The 12,416-nt window shown below is 42.5% G+C and overlaps 1 protein-coding gene across 2 annotated transcripts in view; it reads left to right on the top strand.

The window, feature by feature from the left end:
• LOC134336923 (SH2B adapter protein 2) overlaps positions 1-12,416 on the top strand; it is a 174,866-nt gene that overhangs the window by 131,472 nt on the left and 30,978 nt on the right. For both annotated transcript variants that reach the window (XM_063031572.1, XM_063031571.1), the window contains one exon: positions 6,924-7,095. In XM_063031572.1, the coding sequence (XP_062887642.1) occupies positions 6,924-7,095 (172 nt within the window). The remainder of the gene's footprint in view (positions 1-6,923; positions 7,096-12,416) is intronic.

Here is a 12,416-nt window from a genome sequence, read left to right as displayed (position 1 = left end):
CTAGTGGGAAGGTTTGCTAGTGTTGCATGGTGGGGTTTAAACTAGTGTTGCATGGGATGGAAACCAGATTATCAGACAGCTGGTGCAGAGGCTGTGGAGACAGATGTTGTTAAGACCTCAGATAAAGTCAGGAATCAAATGATTGAGCACGATGCGCTTGTGTCTTGAGCTGCTTAAATTTCAATGCATGAAATATTTTAGGAGACACAGATGAGCTCAGGGCATGGATCAACCCCTGGAATTTTGATTTTGTAGCCATTAGTGAGACTTGGTTGCAGGAGGGGCAGAATATTGCAGGGTTCCATTGTTTTAGTTGCAACAGAGTGGGAGGGATTAAAGGAGGAGGGGTGGCATTACTGGAAGGGAAAATGTCATGGCAATGCTCAGTCAGGATAGACTGGAGAACTCATCTAGTGAGGCTTTATGTGTAGAACTGAGAAATAAGAAAGGTATGACAATGTTAATGAGGCTATGTTACAGACCAACCAACAGTCCGGGGGATTTAAAGGAACAAATTTGTAGAGGGATCACAGACTGTCGGCAAGTAGCATAAGGTTGTTATTGTAGGTAATTTTAACTTCCCATATAGACTGGGACTCCCATACTGTAAAAGGACTAGATGGGATAGAGTTTGTGAAATGTGTTCAGGAGAGTTTCCTTAAACAGTACAAAGAAGTCCCAACGGGAGAGTGTGCAGCACTTGATCTGCTACTACTGAATGAAACAGGGCAGGTGATAGAATTTCTGTAGGTGAACACTTTGCATCTGCTGATCATAATGCCATTAGTTTCAAAGTAAATATGGAAAAAGTTAGGTATGGTCCATGGGTTGAGATTCTAAGTTGGCGAAAGGCCGATTTTGATGGTATCAGAAAGGATTTGGCAATGTGGATTGGGACAGGCAGTTTTCTGGCAAAGGTGTACTTGGTAAGTGGGAGGAAATTTTAAGAGTGCAATGTTTGTATGTGCTTGACAAAATAAAAGGTAAAGATAACAAGTGCAGGGAACCTTGGTTTTCAAGAGAGATTGAAATCCTGGTTAACGAAAAACAAGGTGCATAGCAGGTAAAGACGGGTAGGACTAAATGAGGTGCTTATGGAGTATAAGATACAGTATGCAAGGACCACTTAAGAAATAAATCAAGAAGGTTAAAAGAAGGCATGACATTGCTTTAGCAGACACGGTGAAAGAGAATCCAAAGGGATTCTACAAATATGTTAAGAACAAAAGGATTGCAAGGGCCAAAATTGGTTTTCTGGAAGATCAAAATGGTAATCCATGTGGGGAGCCAAAAGAGATGGGGGCAGTCTTAACTGAATTTTTTGCATCTGTATTTACTCAGAAGATGGACACTAAGTCTATAGAAGTGAGGCAAAGCGGTGTAAGCTTCATGGACCTTATGCAGATGACAGAGAAGGAGGTTGTTGTCTTGAGGCAAGTTTAGGTGAATGAATCCACAAGGACTGACAACGTGTTCCCTTGGACCCTGCAGCGAGCAAGTGCAGAAATTCCCAGGGCATCGCTAGTGACAGTGAGGTACCAGAGGATTGCAGGATAGCCAATATTGTTCCGCTGTTTAAGAAAAGCTCTAAAAATAAACCAGGAAATTATAGGCTGGTAAGCCTGACATCAGTAGGAGGAAAGTCATTGGAAGGTTCTAAGGGACCAGATATGTAAGTATTTGACCATAAGATATAAGAGCAGAATTAGGCCATTTGGCCCATCAAGTATGCTTCATCATTTCACCATGGCTGATCCAATTTTCCTCTCAGCCCCAATCTCCTGCCTTCTCCTCATATCCCTTTCTGCAATTGGTAGAAAAAATGAAAGGGTTGACTATTATCTAAATGGAGAGAAAATACAAACAACTGAGATGAAAAGGGACTTGAGAGTCCTTGTGCAGGATGTCCTGAACATTGATTTGCAGTTTGAGTCTGTGGTGAGGAAGGCAAATGCAACGTTAGCCTTCATTGCAAGAGGACTAGAATGTAAAAGCAAGGATGTAATATTGAGACTTTATAAAGCACTGGTGAGGCCTCACTTGGAGTATTGTGAGCAGTTTTGGGCCCCTTATCTTAGAAAGGATGTGTTGAAACTGGAGAGGGTTCAAAGGAAGTTCACAAAAACGATTTCAGGATTGAATGGCTTGTCAAATGAGGAGGATTTTAATGGCTCTGGGCCTGTATTTTCAGGAATTCAGAAGAATAAGGGGTGACCTCATTGAACCCTATTTAATGGTGAAGGGCCTTGATAGAGAGGATGTGGAGAGGATGTTTCTTATGCTGGGAGAGTTTAAGACCAGAGGACACAGCCTCAGAATAACACAGTGTCCTTTTAGAACGGAGATAAGGAGGAATTTCTTTAGCCAGAGAGTGGTGAATATGTGGATTTTTTTTTGGCACAGGCAGCTGTGGAAGCCGAATCTTTATGCATATTTAAGGCAGAAGTTGATAGACCATACACTTCCAGACATTGTATTCCATCTGCCACTTCTTTGCCCATTCTCCTAATCTAAATTCTTTTGTAGCTTCTCTACTTCTTCAAAATTACCAGCCCCTCCGCTACCTTTATATCATTTGCAAACTTTTTAACAAAGCCATCAATTCCATCATCCAAATCATTGACATATAACGTAAAAAAAATCTGTCCCAACACAGACCCCTGTAGAACACCACTAATCACCGGCAGCCAGACAGAAAAGGCTCCCTTTATTCCCACTCTTTGCCTCCTGCCAATCTGCCTCTGGTTTTTCCATGCTAGAATCTTTCCTGTAATAATATGGGCCCATAGCTTGTTAAGCAGCCTCATGCATGTCACCTTGTCAAAGGCCTTCTGAAAATCCAAGTACACAACGTGAACCAATTTTCCTTTGTCTATCTTGCTTGTCATTTCTTCAAAGAATTCCAACAGATTTGTCAGGCAAGATTCTCCCTTGAGGACACCATGCTGACTATGGCCTATTTTATCATGTGCCTCCAAGTACCCTGAGACCTCATCCTTAATAATCGACTCCAACATCTTCCCAACCACTGAGGTCAGACTAACTGGCCTATAGTTTCCTTTCCTCTGCCTCTCTCTCTGCTTAAAGAGTGGAGTGTCATTTGTGATTTTCCTGTCTTCCAGAACCGTTCCAGAATCTAATGATTCTTGAAAGATCATTACTAATGGCCCCACAATCTCTTCATCCACCTCTTTCAGAACTCTGGGGTGATATCTACTGTAAGACCTTTCAGTTTCCCAAGAACCTTCTCTCTAGTTATGGTAACTTCACACATTTCATGACCTCTGACACCTGGAATTTCCATCATGCTGCTAGTGTCTTCTACCGTAAAGACTGATGCAAAATACTTATTCAGGTGTCCACCATTTAGTTGTTGCCCATTACTAACTCTCCAGCATCATTTTCCTGCAGACTAATATCCACTCTCAACTCTCTTGTACACCTTATGTATCTAAAGAAACATACGGAATTATTATTGGCCTGGCTCACTTCCATATTCCATCTGTACCTTCTTAATGACTTTTTTAGTTACCTTCTGTTGGTTTTTAAAAGCTTCCCAATCCTCTAACTTCCCATTAATTTTTGCTCTATTATATGCCCTGTCTTTGGCTTTTAAGTTGGCTTTGACTTATCCTGTTACCCACGGTTTGTGTCACCTTCTTCCTCTTTGGGATGGATATATCCTGTGCCTTCCGAATTGCTTCCAGAAATTCCAGCCATTGCTGCTGTGCCGTCATCCCTGCCAGTGTACTTTTCAATTCTGGCCAGCTCCTCTGTTGTGCCTCTGTAATCCCCTTTACTTCACTGTAGATACACCTGACTTTGGCTTCTCCTTCTCAAATTTCAGGGTGAATTTGATCACATTATAATCACTTCCCCCTTAGGGTTCTTTTACCTTCAGATCTTTAATCAATTCTGGTTCATTGCATAACAACCAATCCAGAATAACTGACCTTCTAGTAGGCTCAATCGCGATAAACATGGACTTCGATAGACATGAATTGATTAAGGATAGTCAGCATAATCTTACAGAAATTTTTGAAGAAGTTACCAGGAATATGGATGTCGTCTACATGGACTTCAACAAGGCATTTGGCAAGGTCCCACATGGGAGTTTGGTCAAAAAGGTTCAGTCGCTCATCATTCAAGGTGAGGTAGTACATTGGATTAGACATTGGCATCATTGGAAAAGCCAGAGAGTGGTAGTAGATGCTTGCCTCTCTGACTGGAAGCCTGTGACCAGTGGAGTGCCACAGGGATCAATGCTGGTTCCATTGTCGTTGGTCATCTATATCAATAATCTCAGTGACAATGTGGTTAACTAGATCAACAGATTTGTGGATGACACAAAGATTGGCGGTATCAGCTGGAAAACTGGGATGAAAAATGGCAGATTATTTTGTGTTATATGTTTTGTATTTGTAATTAATTTAGATCACTTTATAGAGATCTGTTTACACTTTGGCACAAAAGAGTCTTTTTTCTGCTGATCAGTGTAAAAAAAAAGCGAAATTAAATCCATTGTGATTCCGTATTGTAAAACAATAAAACATGAAAACTTCCAAGGTGGGAGGGGCGGGGTGAATACCTCTTATAGGTACTGTATACAGTGAATGGTAGGGCCCTGAGGAGTGTGGTAGAGCAGAGGGATCTGAGAAGTTGTGTGCAGTTCTATTAATCTTCCTCCAGAAAAGGTATCAGTCAGCTTGAAAGAGTACAGTGAAAATTTACAAGGATGTTGTTTGGACTTAAGGACCTGAGTTGTAGGGAAAGATGGAGCAGTTAGGACTTGGACTTCATTCCCTGGGGCACAGGAGAATGTGGGAGATTTGATCAAAGTATACAAAATTATGAGGCGTATAGATAGGACAAATGTAAGCAATATTTTTCTACTGAGGTGGTGCAACAGGGGTAAATAGGTGTGTTTCCAGTAATAGGGATGTTAGATTAAATGCAAAGGACAGGATGGCAAATAGGAGAACTTTCTTTTGGTATAGGGCAGGACGGCAGTGCGGCGGGTAGTGCTGTTGCCCCACTGCTCCAGAGAACCTGTCTCTTTGCGCATTCATTCCATCTCTTTATGGCTTCTCGCAGTTTTCTCCCGCATCCTAAGGATGTTCTCAGGGAAATGCATGGCAAAACAATGGCAAATGTTCAGGGAACACTTGCATTGTGTTCTGCATAGGTATGTTCCGTTGAGGTAGGGAAAGGATGGTAGAGTAAAAGAACCATGGTGTACAAAGGATGTGAAAAATCTAGTTAAGAAGAAAAGAAAAGCTTACGAAAGATTCAAGAAACTAGGTATTGATAGAGTTTTAGAAAATTACAAGGTTGCCAGGGAGAGGTGTAAGAAAGAAATTAAGAGAGCTAGGAGGGACCATGAGAAGGCCTTGGCAAGCAGGATTAAGTAAAACCCCAAGGCATTCTACAAGTATGTGAAGAGCAAGAGGGTGAGCCGTGTGAGAATAGGACTAATCAGGAGTGATAGTAGAACCGTGTGCATGGAGCCGGAGGAAGTATCAGAGGTATTTAATGAATACTTTGCTTCAGTATTCACCAGAGAAAAGAACCTTGGCAATTGTGGGGATGATTTACAGTGGACTAAAACGTTTGAGCATATAGACATTAAGAAAGAAGATGTGCTTTTGAAAAGCATCAAGCTAGAAAAGTCACCAGGATCGGATGAGATATACCCCAGGCTACTGTGGGAAGTGAGGGAGGAGATTTCTGAGCCTCTGGCGATGATCTTTGCATCATTAATAGGAATGGGAGAAGTACCGAAGGATTGGAGGGTTGCAAGTGTTGTTCCCTTGTTTAAGAAAGGGAGTAGAGATAACCCAGGAAATTATAGACCAGTGAGTCTTACTTCAGTGGTGGGCAGGTTGTTGGAGAAGATCCGAGCGTCAGGATTTACGAACATTTGGAGAGATATAATCTGATTAGGTGTAGTCAGCATGGCTTTGTCAAGGGTAGGTCGTGCCCTTGATGAGAGATAGTGTGGGTAGTCTAAGGCTTTTAACCAGGGCTAAAATGGCTAACAGGAGGGGCATAGTTTTAAGGTACTTGAAAGTAGGTACTGAGGAGATGTCAGGGGTAGGTTGTCACACAGAGAGTGATGGGTGCGTGGAATGCACTGCTGGTGACAGTGGTGGATACAATAGGGTTTTTTAGGAGACTCTTAGATAGGTACATGGAGCTTAGGAAAATAGAGTGGAAAATAGAGGGAAATTCTAGGCAGTTTCTAGAGTAGGTTACATGGTCGGCACAACATTGTGGGCCAAAGGGCCTGTAATGTGATGTAGATTCTATGTTAGGTTTATTCCCACTAAGTTTCCTTCAGTATGATTTTACATTTAGTGATACAGCACGGTAACAGCCCTTCTGACCCACAAGCCCACACCACCCAATTACACCCATGTGACCAATTAACACATTAACTCATATATCTTTGGAATGTGGGAGGAAACCGAAACTCCCATAGGAAACTCAAACAGTCACAGGGAGAATGTACAAATTCCTTAGGACAGTGGCAGGAATTGAATCTGAGTCTGGGCGCTGTAAAGTGGTGCTCTACCACTATGCTAACATCCTGCTCTAACAGCACACTTCTGCTGCCTATGTGGGTAAGTGGAAGAAAATCATAGGAAGGATGGTTGCTGATGGGACATGAAAAAGAAAATGGGTGAATGGCTGGGGTGGACGAGACCGATCTGTTACTTTACTGGAACTGGCATGTACAGGTGGGCTGATTAATCCCCTCCTGTTTGGCAGTAAACGATATCATGGTGGGGCTGTGGAATTCACCACCAGACCGTTCATGAGAGCAGGAGGTGGGTGTCATAGGTTGTGAGAACATTGTGTGGGATTGGGAATGTAACTGTCTGACAGGTCCATACCGAACTGTTCCTTTCCACTTTTTTCAGCACCTCCGCCTGTCTGTGAATGAAATGGGCCAGTGCCATGTACAGCACCTCTGGTTTCAGTCCATCCTGGATATGCTCTGGCACTTCCACACCCATCCTATTCCCTTGGAGTCTGGAGGTTCTGCTGACATTACTCTCCGTACCTATGTTCTCGTCCCACAGCCTATCCCAGGTAGGTAGGTTCTTCAAAGTTCTTCGTGCGGTTTCATTTCTTAAAGAATAATTGTTGCCATAATTATTGACCACAATACATTTAGTTGTTTGAGGTTCCACCAATCACCTCTCATCTACCAAGAGCTGGTTGACTGGACCCTTATTGTTTATATGAATTTGATGATTCGTCATTAGTGGCCATACCTTCAGCTCAGGAATTTCCTTCCGACAGTCCTCCACCTCCAATCAATCCATTTCAGCAAGAGAGCTGCCTGCTAGCAGCAACTCAGCTCTTTCTGAGGCAGCTGCAACTCTGTTGACTCTCAGTAGGTTCAATCTGAGCCACCTTTGCAACAACTGCTGTACTGAGTCTGACCCCTTCGTACAGTTAGGTAAATCAGTTATGTGTAGATAGTTGAGAAATGCCCTAGATGATTATTTCCTCACAGAACCAAATAGAGCAGTATTTTCACAGATGGAGCTTCCTGCTGCTCTCCCTGGAGTTCTGCCTGAGTGCCACCAGTTTCCACATCAGGCTCGGCTTGGCTGGGTTCTGATGGGACTGGGGAGGTGACTGGGAAGACTTGAGTTTGCCTTGTTGGTCTGTGGTAGAGACATTTTCTATCGAGTTATGGTCAATAATCCTATTCTTGTTCCTTACTTGATTTAATAGATAGTGAGAGTGCACATTGTTGGGTGTTTTTGATTCATACAAACATTTTGCTAGCGAAACACTTTTAACATTTGTCCAGTTGGCCAGTGACCTACTTAAACCAAAGTAATTGACTGGATTTGTGAATCTACAATACTTTGTCAACAAGGCCGAGCTACAGCTCTGAAATCTTACCCAACTACCACAGCAGAATATTTTAGACAATGCGAGGCATAAAAAGGACAAACACAACTGAACACCACGTCAGCCGAATTGAGGTCAGAATCAGAGGTCACAACTTGAAAATGAGCCAAAGGCAAGGCGATGGTATGATAGTAGAGGGCAAGCCATTGATGGTGAGGGAGGAATACCAGCAAACACAATTCACAAAATCATTAAGGGCACAGTAAGAAAGGCATGCAGTGAAAAATATTAAAATAGCATAAATGAGATTTGCTCAGTGGCAAATGAGATTTGCTTATGTGTGCAAGGGCCTGTCTGTGCCTTAATCCACACTTTTTTTATATTTAAAGGCAATATTTGTACAAAATAAGACAGAATGCAAGTCAATTGGACCCTCTTCCACAACTTGAAGAGATCTTTATTGATTTATTTGGGAGGGAACCTTTCAATGGCCTTGGGATGCAGAGCTTGAAGGGTATGTATCACATTCCTTGAATACTTCATTACATTGACATGCCCATATGCCCAGTGTACAAGTGCAAAGAAGTAACAGTATTACAACTGCCTGTCTGTGCTATATATCATCCCACATCATCAAGGAGATCCAGCTAGAGTGATGCCTCTAATCATCAACACTTGTGGAGTACCAGCATAGACATCGACAATTCCTGAATAGAGGCTGGTGACAGTGGTCACAAGGTGGTGTTTGAGGCCCAAGGGGAAACTTGACCACACAATCTTTTCAGGCTGTGCAAAACTGGGAGCTGGTGAGTACAAGCCATACATACCCAGTTCAGGTAGCTTCTGTGCGAAATTAGCTGAAGTATCTTCTACCAGTATTCACTAAGGAGAAGGTCATAGAGAATAGCGAGAGCGGGCAAGCCAGTTCTGGATCCACAAAGCAATGTCCCCTTGGATCCCATGCCTCCTTACTTTCTCAATAAGCCTTGCATGGGGTGCCTTATCAAATACCTTCCTAGAATCCATATACACTACATCTACGGTTCTACCTTCATCAATGTGTTTAGTCACATCCTCAACAAATTCAATCAGGCTCATAAGGCACGGCCTGCCTTTGACAAAACCGTGCTGACTATTCCTAATCATATTATGCCTCTCCAAATGTTCAAGACTCAATGGCCTATAATTTCCTGGGGTATCCCTACTCCCTTTCCTGAATAAGCGAACAACATCTGCAATCCTCCAATCCTCTGGAACCTCTCCTGTCCTCATTGATGATGAAAAGATCATTGGCAGAGGCTGAGCAATCTCCTCCCTCGCTCCCCACAGTAGCCTGGGGTACATCCCGTCCGGTCACATGACTTATCCAACTTGTTTCTTTCCAAAAGCTCCAGCAAATCCTCTTCCTCAATATCTATATGCTCAAGCTTTTCAGTCCACTACAAGTCATCCCTACAATCACCAAGATCCCTTTCTGTAGTGAATACTGAAGCAAAGTATTCATTAAGTACCTCTACTATTTCCTCCGGTTCCATACACACTTTTCCACTGTCACATTTGATTGGTCCTATTCTCTCACATCTTCACATACTTGTAGAATGCCTTCGGGTTTTCCTTAATCCTGTCTGCCAAGGCCTTCTCACGTCCCCTTCTGGCTCTCCTAATTTCATTCTTAAGCTCCTTCCTGCTAGCCTTATAATCTTCTTGATTTATATCATTACCGAGTTTTTGAACCTTCATAAGCTCTTCTTTTCTTCTTGACTAGATTTACAACAGCCTTTGTACAGCACGGATCTTGTACCCTACCATCCTTTCCCTGTCTCATTGGAACGTACCTGCTCAGAACCCCACGCAAATATCCCCTGAACATTTGCCACATTTCTTCCATACGTTTCCCTGAGAACATCTGTTTCCTTTATGCTTCCAAGTTCCTGCGTGATAGTCTCATATTTCCCCTTATCCCAATTAAACATTTCCCTAACTTGTCTGTTCCTACCCCTCTCCAATGCTATGGTAAAGGAGATAGAATTGTGATCACTATCTCCAAAATGCTCTCCCACAGAGAGACCTGACACCTGACCAGGTTCATTTCCCAATACCAGATCAAGTACAGCCTCTCCTCTTGAAGGCTTATCTACATATTGTGTCAAGAAACCTTCCTGAACACACCAGACAAACTCTACCCCATCTAAACCTCTCAGTCTTGGGAGATGCCAGTCAATATTTGGGAAATTAAAATCTCCCACCACAACAACCCTGTTATTATTACTCCTTTCCAGAATCTGTCTCCCTATATGCTCCTCAATGTCCCTGTTACTATTGGGTGGTCTATAAAAAACACCCAGCAGAGTTATTGACCCCATCCTATTCCTAACTTCCACCCACAGAGACTCAGTAGACAACCTCTCCATGACTTCCTCCTTTTCTGCAGCTGTGACACTATCTCTGATCAACAGTGCCATGCCCCCACCTCTTTTGCCTCCCCCCCTATCATATAACCATATAACAATTACAGCACAGAAACAGGCCATCTCGGCCCTTCTACTCTGTGCCGAACTCTTACTCTCACCTAGTCCCACCGACCTGCACTCAGCCCATAACCCTCCATTCCTTTCCTGTCCATATATCTATCCAATTTAACTTTAAATGACAACATTGAACCTGCCTCAACTACTTCTGCTGGAAGCTCATTCCACACAGCTACCACTCCCTGAGTAAAGAAGTTCCCCCTCGTGTTACCCCTAAACTTTTGCCCTTTAACTCTCAACTCATGTTCTCTTGTTTGAACATCCCCCACTCTCAATGGAAAAAGCCTATCCATGTCAACTCTATCTATCCCCCTCATAATTTTAAATACCTCTATCAAGTCCCTCCTCAACCTTCTACGCTCCAAAGAATAAAGACCTAACTTGTTCAACCTTTCTCTGTAACTTAGGAGATGAAACCCAGGCAACATTTTAGTAAACCTCCTCTGTACTCTGTCAATTTTATTGACATCTTTCCTATAATTCGGTGACCAGAACTGTACGCAATACTCCAAATTTGGCCTTACCAAAGCTTTATACAATTTCAACGTTACATCCCAACTCCTATACTCAATGCTCTGATTAATAAAGGCCAGCGTACCAAAAGCTTTCTTCACCACCCTATCCACATGAGATTCCACCTTCAGGGAACTATGCACCATTATTCCTAGATCCCTCTGTTCCACAGCATTCTATCCTTTTTGAAACATCTAAAGCCTGGCACTTGAAGTAGCCATTCCTGCCCTGCACCATCCAAGTCTCTGTAATGGCCACAACATCATAGCTCCTGGTATCCTCTTCGATACTATTGGCTAGCTGACTTTCATATTTTAACTCCCCCTCGTGGTTTTTTTGATTGCTTTCTGTTGGTTTTTTTAAAAATTCCCAATCCCCTGTCTTCCCACTAATTTTTGGCTCTTATATGTCCTCCCTTTTGCCTTTATGTTGCCTATGACTTCTTTTGTCAGCCACAATTACATCATCCTGCCTTTAAAATACTTCCTCCTCTTTGGGATATATCTATCCTGCACCTTCCGAATTGCTCCTAGAACCTCCAGCCATTGCTGTCTGTTATCATTCTTGCTGGTGTCGCCTTTCAGTCAACTGTGGTCAGCTTCACTCTCATTCCCTTTACTCCACGGTAATACTAATACATCTCACTTCAGCTTCTCAGTCTCAAATTACAAGGTGAATTCTATCATATTATGATCACTGTTACCTGAGGATACCATTACCTAATCCTATCCAGTTCATTACACAGCATCAAACCCAGAATCATTGATCCTCTTGGTGCTTGAAGAGCATTCGGGTGGATAATTTCCCAGACTGATGGGTTCTATCCTATGTCATTCAAACAGATTACAATAATGGGTGTAGAAACGGTGGATGGAGTTTAATGTGGGAAAATTGTGAAATGTTGCACTTTAGGAGGTCAAGAGTATTCAGCTAATGATAGGATCCTTACCAGTATTGATGTACAGAGGGATCTTTGGTCTAAATTCAGAACTCCCTGAAGGTGGTAATACGGTTAGTAAAGATGTAAAGAAGCAAGTATCATGCTTGCCTTCACCACGAGGGGCATTAAGTCTGGAAGTCATGTTGCAGTTGTACAAAACTTCAGTTGCACTGCAGTTGGAATATTACCTGTGGCTTAGTGTCTGTAGGTGGACTCCCAACAAACTTTGAATAAAACTCCAACCAATGAAACTGAGGGTGAAATAGAAGATCATGAGGCAACACGTAGATAGGGAATTGTTTATTGGGTAGGAAGGATATATCATATGCATAGGTAGTTCCCAGAATCTTTGCTGGAGACAACTTTTCCTGGGGTTTATTCATAATTTAATTTAAAGATCAGCAGGCATCTGTTTGTGTTGCCTTCATTAAGTGGCACTGTGGGAAGTGTAGATCAGATCAGAAAGATTTAATTGATATATTTACACTTCATTACAGTGTGGAAGGAAGGCTTTCGACCCATTAAGTCCATGCCAGATCAGTATTACCATCTTTCACTGAGAG

This window comes from Mobula hypostoma, chromosome 23 (assembly GCF_963921235.1).
Source record: "Mobula hypostoma chromosome 23, sMobHyp1.1, whole genome shotgun sequence".
NCBI lineage: Eukaryota > Metazoa > Chordata > Chondrichthyes > Myliobatiformes > Myliobatidae > Mobula > Mobula hypostoma.
This window is presented reverse-complemented; position numbering and strand designations above follow the sequence as displayed.